The 18,383-nt window shown below is 40.9% G+C and overlaps 1 protein-coding gene across 1 annotated transcript in view; it reads right to left on the bottom strand.

Moving 5' to 3' along the window:
* Positions 1-4,532: 4,532 nt before the first annotated feature.
* The window catches only part of BCL2 (BCL2 apoptosis regulator), a 92,537-nt gene continuing 78,686 nt past the window's right edge, over positions 4,533-18,383 (bottom strand). Inside the window, exon 2 of the mRNA XM_066326007.1 lies at positions 4,533-4,964. Coding sequence (XP_066182104.1) covers positions 4,830-4,964 — 135 coding nt within the window. The 3' untranslated portion in view covers positions 4,533-4,829. The remainder of the gene's footprint in view (positions 4,965-18,383) is intronic.

The following is an 18,383-nucleotide window of genomic DNA, read 5'->3' as shown; positions in this document are numbered from 1 at the left end:
TGACACTGTCCTTGGGTCCCAAAATGCAGGCTACACCTGGGGACTGTATTTCAAACAGCAGCAGCTACTCAGACCTGGGTCACTGCATCTTCATGAACAAGGCTGTGAGTACTGGCCACTGCTGAGCACAACAGGTGAATAGAACTATCAGGAAGGAAACATTATGTCTCATTTAGGGGATTACACTCAAAATGTTTGTGTAGCTTTTTATCGACAAATCCTAAACAATGCAAATGCACAAGTATCTCACAGTGTGCTTTTATTATTTTTTCACAATATAAACTAGACAGACATGGAAAGTTTAATGACAGCATGTTCTTATAACATTTTAAAGACAAAGAACAACATAATCATATTAAATGATGATAAACTGACAAACTACATTACCATACATATATCATCCAAAGATACTGGATAAACAATATCTGCTTATGTACATTTATGCTGGTGATAATTAAAATTCAAATATTCAGAAGAAAAAGAAAAAAAACGCTATTTAAATTATAAAAATATATAGTTTTTGTGTGGAACTCTTAATGCTGTATTACTTTTTGAAGATAATTTCATTGTGTGATGAAGCTGCATTAACTTAGTATGGAAGTGAGATTTAAACCAAATACAGATTAAATTAGCTCTTTTGTCTTCCTTGTATTTAGCCTTGTTGGAAAGAAAGATAGGAATGAAAAATAAAGCCAGGCTCTTGCAATGAAAAAAAAAAATTTTATACCCATAAATTAAAATATGTAAAATTTTTCATATAGTACTGAGCCGTAAACTCATAATAGAAATGAATAATTTTGCTAGTTTGTTCAGAGATGGAGAGAGGAAAAAGAAGAAAGGCTTTAAACATGCTACTTCACGATACTTTTAATCAATAGGTTTGTGAATTGGAGTGCAGGTGCACAGCTAAGCAGTGTCATGCTTCAGGGTCAAAGCATGCAGTCCAGCCTCTTGCTGCCTCAGCTGGGGAGACTGGGTGGACTGGGGGGACTGGGACTGTGTTCTTTGAACTGCATCACCTTCATGTTGCCTTTGCAAACCTGGTTTCAGACTTCTTTTTTCCATAATTGTTCCTTCTTAGTGCAAAACTACTCTGGCTATATAATCCCCAATCATAACTGCAAACTGATGAACTTTTTTAGACTAGATAATTTTATAATAATTTACATGTTATTTTGAAATTGCAAATTTTTAAAAATCGTAGCCATGTAGTGCACACGTTTGTAGCTGCTTTTAGTCAACAGTTATTTTCAGACCATCTTGTGTGAACTCCTGCAACATGTGAAACTGAAGATTTTCTTACATACTAATGTCATTCTCCATATTTTCCAGCTCCCTTTCTCATCTGTATGTTCTCTGTTACCTCAACAGCCCCATTAGTCCTTTGGTGGATCCAGTGCTTGTTCCAATAGGAAGTGTCCTCTCTATCACCTCTAATTTGCTTTTCTCATCTGTTCCTAAGTTACTGATTTATGACAGATCTCAGGCGATCCTACAGATTATTTTTTTTTGAGAAGCAAAATACTTTTCTTCATTATTTTCTTAAAAAATTGAGAGAGAAAGTATTAAGAACACCTAAGCTGAATATAGCAAAATCCAGTACTTCACTTTGATGCCTATGCATTTGCTGTTTTTAAAAAGACTGCCTTCAGCATTAACAAAGTTCTATAGTGAAAAAGAATGATGGGGTCTCTGCAAGCTTTTTCTCTGCCCTTTTTCAATGGAAAGGATGGAAGATAAACAAATTCCAGGTAACACTCATCTTTAACCAGGGAGATGTTTCTGTGATCTCTCTATTTCCCTCCACTTCTCGACCTCTTCCTTCCATTTTGACCTCTGATTCTCTACACCTAAACATTTCAGACGTGTCCTTCTTTTTAATTTTTTTTTCTTGTTTTTCTTTTACAATTTGGATATGGTGGGAGTGGAAAGATGTCTGTGCATACAGTGACAGAGGATGGGTTTTCACTGAAGCATAGTCTTCGAGCATGGAAGTCTGTAAGGCATTTTGTGGAGAAAAAATCTTACATGGAAGTGTAATGAAGAGTAGGAAAAACAGGAATTATTGCAAAAGAAGTGCAAGAGAAGAGAGGATTTTATTTAAGAAGTTCAAGCTTTTATATACATTCAATGTTTCTAAAATGTTTCCTTAATAAATGTATTATCAACTATCATTATACCTAATGCAGCCACAATACTGTACTATTCTGCAGTCAGGATGGGAAAACTCCATTAGCTCTTTAATAAAATAAAATCATCAACAGTCATCATGACTCTTCTCTTTGCCTGGTACTAGCAAATACACTGGGAAGTCCAGCGAGTAGACACAATGGAACACAAAATCCTCAGTATTCATTTAATTGTGTATCATGTGTCGTCTTCATATTATTTCTAAAGCAGCTTTAAAAAACTTTAGTCATTGGAAGGTAATAAAAACCAAAACCCCATTCAAATTATTCTGGTATTATAGCAGCACTGGAATTGATATTTTTTACTACTTTTGACAATGTAAACCTTTAATAAAACAAACGATGTTGAAACAATTTGAGGTCTAATAGTTCATAAACTTTAATGGGCATATGGGCACAAATTGAAACGAAGACTAGATTGTGAAATGAAACATAAGCTCAACAGCAGCCAATTCTAGTTGTGCAATTGGCTGTAAACAAATTCTATTTGTAAGCTGAGATAAAAAACAAAGCCCACACTCAATCCACACTACTCCTCAGTTTCTCTGATTTGAAATATTTTTTTCATAAAAACCCTACATGACCATGCCCACTTCTTAGAGAAGCACTGTGAAAGCACTGCAGGTACTATTTGTTTGATGGTGGGATTTTTCCATTTCCTTTAATCAAGCACAGTTCACATTTTTGTGTTCTTAGAAATATTTCCTTTCTATGTTTCTATAAAATTAAGTAATTTCAAATCTGAAATGTAAGCTTGCTCCATCTTTGCTCATACAAAGTGTAGGTGCCATGACTAAATAGCAGTAAAAATGCTGAGATGTACAACTCTTAAAAAAACCAACCAAACATAAAAGCAGCTTTGAAGACACAACATCAACTACAGCCTTAACATTGAACATATTACATTCCCGAGTTACTGGAGATATTTTGCATATAATGCCACAAAGTTATTCAGCTGAAATCTTGAGGTTGGAGCTACAGTTTATTCACTGCGTGATTTTCACCCTTTGAGCACTTATGTATTGTATGGTACATTTTATCCAGAGCTTTGCAAACTTTCCTTTTATATCTGGACATCCATTTACCCACAAATCCCAGATTTCCAAAGTTTCATAGAAAAAATAGAAGCGCAGGATTTAAAACATTTGAAGCTGGACATTTCCATGACTCAGAGCAGCCCCTGGGACTCAACGCTTCAGAGTCTTCGGTTTCCAGGGGACTCCTGGCCCCCGTCGAGCTCACGGAAAGCCCCGCTTTGAACACAGGTCTGTTTATAAAACTGTATTATGTTCTCTGCATTAATCTGACTTGCGTTGCATTTTGTAACAGGAGCAGATGACCTCACACCTGCCACTCCCCATTTTCCTTCACCCTATTTTCACTTGAGATGACAGTAGGCACCTGACAAGAGAGGTGTCAAAGAGTCTCTGTCCAGAGAGTGGATTTTGGGTTTCTTCATCAACTTTTCTTCTGCAGACAGTCTTACGAGATTATTAGCATGAAAATATTTTGAGGGTGAGGGGCAGGATGATAAATCTCACTTTCTTTTCCTGTTATGAAAATGAACTTGATTTTGGTGTCCGGTTTGATAAACAAGGATAGTCAGAGCTAATCTGTAACTTAGCTGAGGTCTGCTTTTTTGCCAAATAAAATTAAGATATTTTTCAACTTTCAGGGATTTAGAGACCACATCTAATTGGTTTCAAACCCCCGGAGGAACTCTGTAAGTAAGCAGGATTAGTTGCAGATATGAGCCCACTAAAGTGGGACACAGGTCAGGTCTTCAGACTTCAGCTCTGCTCTGTTGAAGCAGGCACTTAAGGTCTCCTGATGTTTCTGTGTCAGTAGCCACAAAAAACATTTTGCTGCTGAGAAAATCATTGGAACAGCAATTTCCTGCGAGCCCCAAAGATTTAACTTCATACTTCTATTAAAAAAAAAGTTGACATGTATTATGTGGGTATTCGTGATTATGACGTGATGGCACAGCTGGTAACTTGAACACACGTTTAAAAGGCATAGGCAATCGTATTTCCAAATGTTCTCCTGTAGGGATAGCCGAGTGTCCTTCAAGAAGTTTCTGTCTTGACTCCATGTATGTACCATGTTGAATTGTTTAATGTCAGTTCTTGCCAGCAGGACAGGGTGAGAACTTTGTTCATGCTGACCTTGTCTTTCAGATCCCTCTCAGAAAATGCTAGGAAATTCAACACAATTTGGCAGTTTTTAGCAGCTCAAGTAACTGCCTTTGTAAGTGTAAGCAGGTAGGTCTTTGTCAGTATATTCATTCTTCAGAGATAAAATATTCCAGCCAGCGGCATTAATTTAAGGAAAAAAAAAAAAAAAAAAAAGAAAAAACGTAAAATACTCTGGGGCTCATTAAAGTTAAGAATAACAACATGATGTGATGACAGATACAACTTGCTGAGGTTCTGAAAATAGCAGGTTAAATGTAAATATCTTTTAATAAATAATTTTCCGGCAATGTAAAAATAAATGATATTTCCTTTGGCAGTAATAGCTGATTTAATCTTTCGCTGGGAAGTTGCTTTGCTCATAAAATATCGTTGTGCTACAGAAAAAAAAATATTATTTTGTTGTTTTGAAAGACTTTTGTAATCCACAATAAACTGGGTGACTCTACTTATGTCCAAGATAAGCGCCAAGAGTGATGCAAGCTCCCACCAGAACCAGACTCAGGATAGTCTTCAGAGAGATCCAGGAGAAATCGAACAAAGGCCTCATACTGTTGCCATACAACTCCACAAAGGCATCCTAGAAAGGGAAATAATGAGAAAAGGAATATCAGAATTGCAGTAACTGGTTTTTTGGGGGATGGGGGGAATGGGGAAAAGGAGGCAACTTCTTCACCCTCAGGGGTCACCCAACAATCCTGCTGGCACAAGAAGACCATACAAACCTATTAAAACAGTGATTTGGGAGCTCTGGTTTTTTGTGCTTAAAAAAATAGTTCTCCTGCCTATTTCTTTATAAATATTGCTGAAATTACTTACGGTTTTGACTTCTGCTTTAGGCATGCCCAGTCTAACAGAAAAGACAGAAGCAGCATTTTAAAATATAAGTTATCACTATTTTGGTTCCTAAATGTTGTCTATACAAACATACACAAAGGAAGTAGATGAACCTTCATTCTCCAAATCTTTCATTTCAACCGGATAAGGAGCATCTATATTGCAGGTCAGCTTCACTGAAAATAAGGTAGTATTTGTTTGGTTCCCTTGGGATGGATTCAGAAGACTGTGTAGTAGCCACAGATGCTTCGTCCTTATGAACTGAAGTTGTTAGGGTTGTGTTACACCCACGATAATCTTTCACAACTGTCACCAAAAAGGGTGATGCCGTGGTCCAGTGCTCCAGGAAAATCTGGTTGTGCACATAGGCACCAAATGGAAAAGCTGTTTAAGTGGCAAAGATAAAGTTTTTGTGACTCATAAACAGAGTGGGATTTGACCGGGCAAATGATTGTATTGGTGAGACTCTGCACGTAATGCCTTCCTTTCAGGCTGCAATTCCTAACAAGCATGAGGCTTCAGAGCATTCCTGAGAGACAGATAAATCACACTGTATGGCACGAAAGCAGTAAATAGCCAAGCTGAATGACTTTAAAAATGTGACAAAACTGATAGCATCATTTATGGCAACTCTTTTACTGTGTGGCAAATTAAGGTCTGCTCCCACGCTATTGAAATAGGCCCATGAAACAGCTATCTAATGTGACCGCTTCTGTCTCTACTTTTATTACCCTAAACTTCCCATTTCTGGTAGAAGGTAACATTCTCTATTACATTTACAGTGCCTTTAGCTGTTTAGCAATGTTATTATGCTAGGAGGTAACCTGTCTTCCAATAATGTATATATTGTTATGGTTTACAGCAGGAATTGAGGAGAGGAAGGTGTCCATGATTGATGTGAACCTTCCAACCGAGTTAATGATAATCAAATTCTGTAGTTAATTCCCTCATCAGGCGTCTCTAGTTATTGTTAGAAGAGGCGCATTTGTGGTTTTACCACGAGAGGGCGTGTAAGGTTTTTTAATATTTTGACTTCTATTCACTAGACACTGAGTGAGATTCAAATAAATAATAGATATTTGCTTCCAAAATGTGTCATTAGGTTGAGTAATGTTGGTGCATGTTGTAGGTCAGAGTGAATGAAAGTAGGTAAGACTTGGTAACAGAACAGCCACAGGCTCTGGCCAGCCAAGTGACGTGAAAGCACGTCTGCCTTTTGCTATTTCTCAATGCTTGTTCCTCTAGGCAATCATTTTCCAGCTTGGGTTTCCAAAGGTATATTCTTAAGTGAAAGCAGCTTAACCTTTTGTGGGAAGGATGGAATGTTTTAATGCAAACTCTTCATTTCAGAGCAAAACTGGCAACTTTTGCTTAGCTGCCTGTTTTTTGACATAAACATTTGCAAACTCTGGCGTTAATATTCCGCTGTGCTGTTGCAGAGCTGCAAAAGCACACTCAGTTTGCTGTGCCTTTGGAAAGCTGCTTTTATTTCTCCTTAAGGCTATGAAGTAACACAATATCCTAAAATGTTACAGACTGGGCTAAATCCTGTTGTCGCCAGTACAGACTCACTGACTTCCACGGGAGCCCTGTCTGTATAGGGAGTTCAAGATCAGGCCTTATAAAAATACAACAAGGGTAAAATTCAACACTTGGTGATATTATTATGGGTGGAAAAGAGAGGAAATGAGAAAAAACCCCTCATGGAAACGCAAGTCATGTGAAAACATTTAAACGTTATGGTTTTCATGGTTTCTTTCTGTGGGGAAGGTCTCACTTCTGTATATTCATGACAGTTGATGCATACACAGTATCAATATCAAAATGAACATATTTTATGCCTCTCTTCTATCCCAGTTCAGGAACATTCCTCCCAGTTTTTCTGTGAGGCCATTTCCAACTATTCCATAGAGCTCCTGGTATTGGGTATGGAGATGGACGGAGAGGAACAGTAAAACTTGGATACAAGACAAAAATATGGCATAACCTATGGCTCGAAAGAGGAATGTTAACAAAAAATGTGCAGCATGCAGTACTTTTTTGTCCGAGATTATTACAATAACATGAACCCAACCTAATGGTGTCTGCACTATATATTACAAGTAGCTCTTTATGATCGTTCCCCCTCCCCTTCTCAAACATCCTGATTAGGCCTATTTCCGAAGCTTGTTTGAACAGCCTGTCACTATTTGTTTAAGTTTCAAACCTGTTTTAAATAAACACATGTCCATTTTATGTACTAAAACAAGGGGGGTGGGAGGAGGGAAGTATGACCCGTTGCTGAAAACTATTTTAGCACAAAGAGAACCCTAAACAGAATCTTAACTGTTTCATAAGGTTTTGTCTTCTGTAAGCCCATGTATTTGTCACTGGATTTTTGTCACCTGAACTGCTCTGTTTAAAATAAGAGAATCTCAGCTAAAATAAACAAGATTAGGAAAATTGTTTGAAACACTTGATGCACTTTGAAAAGCACTCTTAATAATGAAAGGAAGGGTCCCCTTGGCAAATAGACCAAGGCAAGTTCTGGCTTGGTCAACCTTTCTGGAAGTCTTACACAACTGGAAAGAAAATCATTGCAGATCTTGCTTTTAAGACCTTCAAAATTTAATGGGTAGTTATATCCTGGATGTAAAACTATATCAGGGCTGTTAAAAATTATATGGAAAAGAACTCTTCATTCAGCTCTGTAACTTTTAAAAAAGCCATTTCTTAAGAAGCTTTTATTAAGTCAAATCAGTCCGTTGCTGGTTTACTGTGCCACTTCGTGTTGACTGTTCCCGTGAAGCAAGAAAGGTGGCGGTGAAGGGAAAGATGCTGTGCCTGAGCTCCTCTTAGGCACCAAAGCACCTGAGATGCCTGATTCACCTTGCCTGTTTTGACTGGAGGCTACGAGGATTGCCCCAAGAGCACTCCTTACTGCCTTCTTGCCCACTGGACTATATAAAGGGAGGACAGAGCATGTTCCTGGCCAGAGTTCCAGGGATTTGCAGGGAGCCCAGGACGTAAGTGGAGTTTGTCACTCCGGGAGGATTAGGAGGCGTAATAGTGCACTGAGTCAGGGCAGTCTCAAAACAAAGAGATCTCACTATCCCGCTCTTCCGCTGGCCCAAATTCGGCAGCTCTGATCCAAGAAACAAATGTCATCTTTAATTACACGGGCATTCTTTGCTTGTGGAGTGAGCCAAGTTTGTTCAGCCTCGGTCCTTTTACAGCTCAGCTTGCACCCCAGCCGGAAAGGCAAGGCACAGCTCCTCGGTCGCAGAGGAGGACCTACTGCCCACGGGCTGAGCCCAGAGAAACATTATGGATCTGACGGCTCCTTACCAAAACCGTGGAGGGAGAAGGCAATTTCTGCCTGGTACTTCTGACCGAGGGGGCAGCAGGGAGAGCAAACATGAGGAAGTAAACGCTTCCTTTTTCTACCTGAATCAAACAGCTGGTGAGGAAGTGACTTTATTTCCCTCGTTATCATTGGGTTGGCAGGATATCCTCTTGAGCCACAGTGTATTGAATGAAGAGCCAGAGAGACTTCCATTTTACTGTACGGGAATTGCCTTGCAGCTATTTTACGCTGCCCTCTCTGTGACTCCAAAACAAACAAACAAATACACACTAGCCCCCGGCTTTTGAAGAAACTTGCACAGGTCTGAACAAGGCCACTTTTGCCGCCCAGTACGGGGCAAGAGAGGGAATGGCACACACTCTGATGCCAAGGTTTGGCAGCTGAATGACTTTTCCGTCACCCCTGCCTCTACAGAAATGACATAAATTCTCATAAAAGCTTTTGTTCCCGCATGGTAACTCATTTCAGAAAGAGTATGGGGAGGGAGGGAACGGAGGGGGTGGACAGAGCTGGTTAAATCGTCCCATGTTTTCTATGCAGTGAAACCTCATTAAAATGTCATCTTGCAACTAACGAGAAAAGTTCTTGGAACACAAGAAGTAGACAAATGTGTAGCTGTTCTTTTCCCAAAGAGTTTATGAGTCTTTTATGCAAGCCTAAGTCGTGAGTACATGCAAATAAGGGCAGCTCAGCCCCTGGCTGTGCTGTGCCAAGGTGTGGCATTTCACAAGCTCCGTATCTTTAGAGAGGCCGATATCCTTTTACACCTGGGAGTGCCGACATGCTGGTAGTCCTGCCAGGTGCACATTAACAAATTATAATGGGAAGGAAAAGAAGGTGTCACCACACAAACCCTGCTGATCGTGGAAAAAAAACCTGCCTGGGGAGTAGCTTTGGCACGTGAACCCCTGAACCAATTCCCATCTGGGTTTTTTTTCTTTCCAACCTTCACCTTTGCTCGTGGTAGAAATTGGGTCTGTTTTGGAGACATGGTTCAGTGGTGAACACAGCAGTGTTAATGGTTGGAATTGATGATGTTAGAGATCTTGTCCAACCTGCTATGATTCTGTGATTCTGTTTTGAATTCTCTGTTTCTGCAAGCTGATGTGTTAGATGCTGGGTGCATAGACTTTTTTAATTTTGTTTCTCCAAAACAGTGTTGTCTGAGGTTTCTGACTTTGAACAAAACTGGTTTTCATCACAGTAGTCTTGCCTAACTTCTTTGTTCCTTGTCCTTACTATCTATTTGTATAAATTCCTGCATCAGTGAGCCTGTGATTTTGGGGCTCTCACTGTAAGAGAGAGCCGGCATTAGCAGAAATATTATTTACATGACTGACTAAATGTCACTCAGATGGAGACATCTAAGGAGCAAGGACTGACTGCGGTTAGGTTTGCCCATGAGAAGTGATGCATCTGCTTAGAAATATATAAATATGAGTAGTTGCAGTAGTAGTGATGACTAATCCTCCTGTCTGAGCTCCTAAAGAGGGACCCTGCTGGTAGGCAGGTTTTCTCCAGACCCCTGAGATGAAGGGTAAATCCAAGCTTTGAGGAATAGTCAAGCCACATCTTTAAACACAGGATTTGTAAGGTGTTGATCACTTAGCTTGGATGGAAATCCATCCAGTGTTCAGACTAGGCCACATTCTTGTCAAACTAAGTCAGCATGAGAACTGTTTCAGTAATTTAGTCTTGGCGTCTCTATTTAATTCATTTAGACGTGGTTCTGCAATATGCAAAAGCTCAGACATAATGGAGGCAGCCTCGTTCTCTTATTCCTGGAAAGGCCCACACTATAAAATGAGGTATTTCTGGCATCAGGATAACATCTGCAATGTCACTGCAGCAGCTAGCTGGTGGTATTTGATGGGTGCAGCTTCTGAGGGAGCACTATTAGCAATTATGAAAAAAAGAAGGCAAGAGGGGCTTCTGGACAAAATACCGTGTTCAAACAACATGGTCAAAGCTGCTCTAATTGATCCTTCACAATTTTTTTCTGTAGGTTGATAGTTCTACTCAAATAATTTGCTGGTTTATTTAATTTTCTGAAGGTATCTTACTTAAACAGAGTGCTATAAACTGTTCTACCTAGAAAACAAATGTGTCCCTACACATGAATCTCAGTTGCACTAAAACCAAGTCATTAGTGGGCCATATTCTTCCCCAGATTATCAAACCCATTCTAAAGAGTTTACATTCACATGCAACAGTAAATTTAGTGACACCCATTTGTGGATTTGTGAATCACTTTGAAGGAGAGAGCAAATGTCACAGATCTGCTGGAGAGACTCATCTCACCCTGTGACATTTCTCTTATACCTGCATCCTCCAAAAGGAGACTGGATGCATTAAGACCCCTGTAAAATCTTCAGAATGGCTTTAAAAAAAAAAATAATGACAAAATGGACTTGAATGTCAATGCAGGCCTGTTTTTCTCTAAATCTTACCTAAATTCTCTGTCTTGCTTGCAACTGGCTTTCAATATGCAAATAGCCCAGCAAATTTAAAAGCACAATCTCTGAAGATTTGTCTATAGTGGGTGCTGCACTGACAGTAGAGGGAAATGTGAACACATCCCCCATTATATTCCCTGCCTGCTCCAGCTGCTTGGGCTGCTCTTGGGCTGCCGCAGAAGAGTTAAATCATGTAACCGCCTGGGAAATGGGAAATGAAAGTAGCTGCTTGTAGAAGTGCTCAGAGTGCTGTGGCACAGTGTTTGTCCTCCAGGCCACGGAGACTTTCATTTAACAAGCGCGTCCAGGGGTGCCAGGCTCAAGGCACAGGCTCATGACCTGTGAGGAGGCAGAGGAGAGGACAGCAAGGTGGCAAAGCTGTCAGCCTGGTGAGGGACCTGGCTCAGGGTGGCCTTGGCCAGAAAAGGCTGAGTGCACGTGTGAACCAGATGGGCGAAATCCGACTGGTCTGAGCAAGTTGTCCCATCAACTGCACCCTGAGGGACCAGTCATGCGTTTTTCTGCTGCTTGTTTTAACATCCCTCAGGGATACAGTCCACCTCATGTTTGTTGTTTCAACACTCAGTTCTGATCAAACCCCTTCGGCTTGACAAACTCGTGCTCAGCATTGAGAAAGAGTAGCACAGAGCTGGAGTGGTTGCCTGGCTGTTCCATGGTGCTCTGTGGTGCTCCATGGTGCTCCAGCAGCAAGAGACCGTGTGGAAGTGCCACCCAATCTTTGCATGACTCGATGCAGGCACTTGGTTTTTTTCTAACTCTTGTGACAAGCAACTGATTTACAGGGCCAGTGAGACAACAAAGCTAACATTACGCTAAAGTAGCCTCACGATAAATCTGCAATTTAACGAGTAAGTGCAAAAAAAGGCTATGCTGTAGACTTCAATGGACAGTTACATTTCTACCACCAGCCACCTGGAAAATACGAATTTGCCCATGTGTTTTCTTTGGCAGCCTACACCTTATTAGCAGCTCAGACCATTTCTGTTCACCTGGAAAAGCCTTATTTGAGGCAGAGAAGAGGCAGCATTTTTTGGTCATTGCTGCCTTTTGCCATGTCCTAAGTCAGCCTCCCACCAGGAGCTGTGGGAGGCAAACAGGTCCTGGCAGACTGATGGAATGCTGCAAATTCTCCCCTTCCAATGTAGTGCACGTGAGAATAGGGCCTCTTGGTATCTTTCTCCATATTCTCATCAATTCACAACTAAGTTATAATAGGGAATTAAAATAAGGGAAAGTTCCAGGTCTGCATCTGCTCAGAAGAGATTGGTTTTAACTGGGTGCCTCCCCAAACCCCGCTTTTTGTCCTTTCTGTCCTGTTCACCACTTGTACAAAAATGTGAGACCTGGTAGAGAAATGGAGGGTGAAGGAGCAGGGAAAGGAATGAGCAGAGTCTGTGTAGACTGAGGCAAGTAGAAATTTGGGCAAAATGAACTAAATGGGACAGGTGAAAACTGTTGTCAAAAAAGCTGAACTTTTAAGCCAAGACACTCTCATACGTTGTCGTGCCTTACGGACAGGGGGCTCATAGGTTAAGGTGGGCTGGTAAATCTTCAATTTTTGGGTTAATCCACAAAGTCTTTTGGTAAATGTGATCAGGTAAGAGCTAACAGGGACCAATGAAAAAAAAACAGGACCAGTAAGCATGTAAGAATACAAGCCCAGTCACAAACAGAGTAAAGGACTTTGTTTTGTTATTCAAAACAGCTCAAACTCATTTGCATACAAAGTTGTAATTCATTAACTATGACCATTAGATTTATTTAAATGCCACCCAGCAAAACCAAAATATGAAGACCTAGTAAAAGGCAAACCATCTCTGCCTCTCAACTTCCAAAACCAATACCAAAATATGTAACGGGCATCTTGCAGGAGAACTGGGATCTTCTCCCATTCAAAGGAAGTATCACCAGGATGTTGGAAAGGAAGTACCACCGGGATGTTGGAAAGCAACACACCTCCTGTCCATATGTATACCTTAATTCTTCTGTAACAAGAAATAATGTCTTGATGATATAAGGAAGGGCACAAATTCTGCATGTTTCCTTTTAGCAGGAAGCTCTAAAACTGAAAAATATTAGACACTGGTAGCAGGGGAAAAAGTGCTATCCTTTAAGTACTCCAGGGGCTTTGCTGGTGTCACTGTTCTGGCCATATTCCTTGATGGAAACACGGATTTTACCAGCTGCAGGAGTCTGCCAGCATGGTTGAAGTACCTCCCAAACAAAGTGAGTTATACTGGCAAAAGGACTCCTCTCTGGTCTGAGTCTACCTAAGTCTACATAGTGGGGAAGGGAATCATGCCAAAATAGTTATCTTTGTAGGCTAGGGATGTGATTTTTTCCCCATGAGATAGTTGTGCTGGCCAGACTTTGTCATGTAGACCCCAGGAATTTTTATTTGCAAAATAAGACTGTAATTTATTTTAACCAGATGTTCAGCACTGATCTGTGTCTGTGCATTCACAGCACACTCCAAGTAATTTTTACTGTGAAAGACACATACCTTGGACACTTTTTAAAATCTTGGTAAGATTTTAAAAACATAATGCTGAAACTTTAAGACTGTGGTGGGCTTTCCTTTCTTTTTGTTGGTAATGGGTAGCTCCCAATAAAATAAGCTGGTGTTCTGGGTGTTGAGTTTTGCTCCTATCAATCAGATTCCCCACAGGCCCTGTATGGCAAAAATCTCAGCTCTCCCAGGTATCAGAAATTCACATCAATTGCTGGAGCAAGTCATGCAGTTCCTTACAACCTAATGGTTGCTGGGAGAATAGAGTGAGAGCTGAAATGACCTAGGATCTCTCTTTTCTCAGTAAAAAGCAAGAGGTACGAGTGCCAGCCCTCTGAATAAACAGATCCCTCTTTGTTTTCTTTCATGCCTGGTGTTCTTGAAGGGAGGCAGGGGCTGGTTCTGCTACAGGACAGTGATCACCAGAGTGGTCACGTAGCTGTCACTGGAGCCTGATGTACCAACCACTATCAACAAGTTACACATACAGATCCTTGGGAACAGCTGAAATACAGCTTAGCCTGCATTCCTATGGCCAGTCATTCAAAACAGAAACTAAAGGATTTAGCTAACTGCTGCTTTTTTTTTTTTTTCATAAGCCTGCATGTCCTTGCAGATCATTCACAAAGGGCTGCATATTTATATTTCCTGTTGACATCCTCTGAAAGGGAGAATGCTTGTGGAAATTGGATCTTTTAATCAACAATTTTTGCGGACAGCAAGTTCGGATGAAAATTTATGAAGGATAAAATTCTATCATTGTGACCTTGAACTAAGATCACAAGGAAGGAGAATGCTGTTAACTTAAGCAGGAAAGACTGGTAATTACTTCATATGTTGGTATTTCCAAGCCAGTAGAAATCTCATGCAACAGATACTCAAAGGAAAGAATATAAAACAAAATCAGGACTGTCAGCCAAGGACACAAAAAAGCATCACCTATGAAATCGGCCTTGAAAGCTTCCCCAGTTTCTAAAATAAATAAGACCCCACAGATCAGAGCTTGCAGATTAAAATTGATATAAAGTCCTTCATAAATGTCATAATTAATTTTTTTAATTCTTCTAAGAGAAGGTTGGAGCACACAGCAGAGCGCACTTCTACAGAGGCGAAGGGAGAGCTTACCTGCACTCATCAAGCCACCTCAGGGTCAGGGATAGGGGTGCAAACACTGTGGGTATATTAGAACAGTACTCCAGGCAGACTGAATATTCCTGCTGTGAAACTAGCACAACCACTGCTCAGAGGCAGCTCCAGAATCCCTGTGCAGCACTGCGCTCTGCTGTGTAGATGTGCCCTGAGGCGCTACCGGAGAAAAAATGATGAATCCTGCTCCTGCTTCCGGCATTGCCTTCCCCATAGAGCAGTGTGAGCTGTGACTCCTGTGCCAGCAGCTGCTGCTCAAAGCCTAGTCTCTCCTGCCCAGTCACTTCAATGTAGCCTCAAGAATTTCATTAACGCATTAATCTGCAATTAAAGTGCTGCCCTGGCTTAAGAGCCAGAGGAAGTGATTACAAGGGCTGAGGAATTCATGTGTGGTGGAAGGAGAGGCGCTAGATCTGGAAGGAGGGACAGCAATCATCTAGAGGATGACCACAAGTAACTCCTGTGTGCAACCACCTCTTGCTTCTGTCCCTCTTTGGGTGATGTCTCATGCACATCTCAATGCTCTTTTCCTTGGAGTTCTGCCATTGCTGCCAAAAGGCTTCTTCTCACCCTAGACCTTCCATCACCAACATCTGCTGCTCCTACCCCAAAGTGGGAAGGCCCAAAGATGGTCTCCATCGGCTTTGCGTCAATAGGGGCTTCCTGCCACAGTGGTAACTCTCAGTTGGCACTTTATGGCTGGAATCCAATGTGTAAGTGTCACAAACCCAGCCAGGAGCTGCTTTCAGAACCTCCTATAATTAACTGTTGCTGCTATAAGTTTAGACAAACCCAGGAAATCACATGCAAAATTCTGTCTGATTTGCTATCTAATCATCTTCTATCTAGGTTCTTCTACCACACACATTGCTGTGGTATCTGAGCATCTTGGTGCCTGGATGCAAGTCAGATAAACCCTTTTCAAGCTAGCTAAGCTGCAGTCCTGACACTTCCACACTCTTTGCAGCCAACACTTGCTACGAGCAAACTGCAAAGAAGCTTCTTCGAAGATTTGCTGAATGTACCAGCTTCTCCTGTCTTCCTTTCCCAGATAATGTAAGGTTGGGAAATTTGCCAAGCATCATGCTAAACTGAAAGAGACATTCAAATTGCAGTGAGTGCATGAGCCAAGGGAGCCCAGCCTGCCAGAATGTTATTGTAGTGTTCTCAAGAAGTTCTCAGCATTAAGACTTCATTTCATTGTGTGCCTGTCTGTCTGGTTAGGAGATGCTCCACTGGAGACCAGAAAGTCATTGCTTCCTCAATATTAAATATAAGTCTCTCAGCCAGCTACAAACCATTTGTTAGCTTCAAACTTTCGAGTCAGTTTTGTTTCTTTTTCTTTTAAGATTGGAGGTGTTTGATCCTGTGGTTACTGTCACTTGAAACAGGACTTCTACTTTCAAGAAGATTTTAGATATACTCTTTTCTGATGACCATACAATCGAAGCGAGAGCATAGACAGGGACCAACAGTCAAAAAGGTGATGAAAAAAGGTGTATTATTTCTGGAGAAATAATAGATATGGGTTTGATTGATTTAAGAACAAGTAAGGGAAAAGATCAGAACTTATCTACACTTTTCACAGTAAAGAAGCAGTCCTCCCCCCAGGAGGAACCATTTATACTGATATCAAAGCGTATTCTGACTCATTAACTGAAATATACGTTGTGCTGGTGGGAGACAGTTAAATCAGCAAGATTTTGTCTACGGAAGGGTTCGCACCAGTGTAACTTACATCCATGAAAAAAGTCGGATGCATCAGCAACATGGGCGCACAGTAGGGTGCAAACCAAGCATGAAACACCAGGAAGAATTTGCAGACCAATGCTTTGGGCTATTTTACATATCTGTGTTGTAAAAGACAGATGTCCATAGTGTGATAGTGTCCATAGCAAGAGCAGTTAAAATACAAAGAACCATCAACCTCCATCTAGAGCAACACAAGCATCAAGAAACTACAATAAAACCAAAGCGCCTTCCTCTTTTAGACCATTTGCTCCCACATTTACTTTGGCCATAGAGCTGGGGGAGGGGGTGAGGGAAAGAAGCTGAACTGAGCTGGTAATCACAGCATTAAGTTGATTTGACTATTAGAAAACTTTAATTTCAATGTTCCCCATAGGGTTTCTGGTATTTATTTCCTTATTTACTTTTTGAGCCTACTTAATACTTTGACCTGAAGGAAGAAGAATTCATACAAGCAAGAAGATGAAAGGTTCAAATTAGTTGAAGATGAAACAAATCTATTGATTCATTAAAGGCCAGTGTTCTCAGTGTCACCAGTGATACTATCATGTATTAAACTGTTAATATGCTTGAAGAAAAAAGACATTTTCAAGTACAGATTATAGATGGCTTTTGACTGAAAAAAAAAATACACTGCTGCTTTGCATCCTTTTCTCCCAATGTTTTCTATTCCATCCAAATGGCCCTTCTTTCTACATATGCAAGAACCATGAAAGGGTCAGCAAGTCTCTTCTCATGCCGACCTGAACCTGTATGTTTGTTTCAGTCTAATTTTGACATCTGTGTTCACTCCGAAGTTGTACCTCTGAATTCGCATTCCTTTCAGACATTGGGGGCTTTTTATATGCTCTGTTCATTTAGTTGCTTTCCTTCTGGTGCGCATTTCTTCCATCATTTCTTGTGTGATTCCTTCTTCCTCTGGCTGTTTAACCTTACTTCCTTTATTACTTCTCTTTTCTTTGCTCACTTTCAGGCATTCAGTGCTGCCTTGCAGAGTTTCCACAAAGCATTTGTCCATACACAAGTTATGCCTTTCCTTGATGGTATATTGCTTATTCCTGTCTATGGAGCAGAAGTTAGTGGAGACAAACACATGATTGTCATGGTGCCAGCTAATCATGCTTGAGCCGTGGTCCCAGCAGGTTTTAACTGCAGCTGGCTGCAACAACGCTGAGCATAGCCTAGGTGGATGTAATTGCCAAGTCACCGCAGGCTTTGTGCCAAAGGGACTCTTCAAGGTTGTGCTGTGACACAGTGGTAGCCTGCAGTAAGACTAGCCCTGACTAGTACTCGATGACAGCTCAAGACCCAGTTTGTGTCTCAAATAAACCCAAGCTGAGGTCGTGCTCCTCTAGAAGAAAGCGGGGCTTGGATAGGAATGTTTAAAACAAGGCTTAATCCAACACTAGTTGTGTCAGCTTTGCTGTGAAAATCATGCTCAGAAAGCAGGGATACCTGGGCACGGTACAGCTGGAGACCTGCACACAAAAACCTCCTGTGTGGAAGGCATGGTGCACCTGTAGGATTTATCAAGGAGCTGAGTGGCTGAGCCATATGAGAAGTTCTGTGAAGGCTTTCACACTCCTGGGAGGAGGAGCAGCTCATAAAGCTGTGTTTATTACCTCACCTCTGGCCAATTTTTAAGGGTAGATTTAGGAGGAGGAAGATGGAGTTGCTCTTTGTTGAATTTTTACATGATAAAATACATACTTTTGCCACAGAGGTTAAAGAAAACAAAAAGAGCATCACTCAAAGCGGTGAAAGTCCAATCCCTGAACTGCTATACCAGATTAGGTTTCTGGTACACCTAAGCGTTAGTACTCAGTGACTTAGCTACAATCAGTTTGTGATTAATACCCGACTTGGGAGTGGTTTCTTCCTTCTATCTCTCACTTTTCCAAGATAGTGTTGCGCCAAGTGTTAAGAAAATCGCTC

This window comes from Sylvia atricapilla, chromosome 1 (genome assembly GCF_009819655.1).
Source record: "Sylvia atricapilla isolate bSylAtr1 chromosome 1, bSylAtr1.pri, whole genome shotgun sequence".
NCBI lineage: Eukaryota > Metazoa > Chordata > Aves > Passeriformes > Sylviidae > Sylvia > Sylvia atricapilla.
Note: the sequence above shows the minus strand (reverse complement) of the source record. Positions and strands in the feature narration are given on the sequence as shown.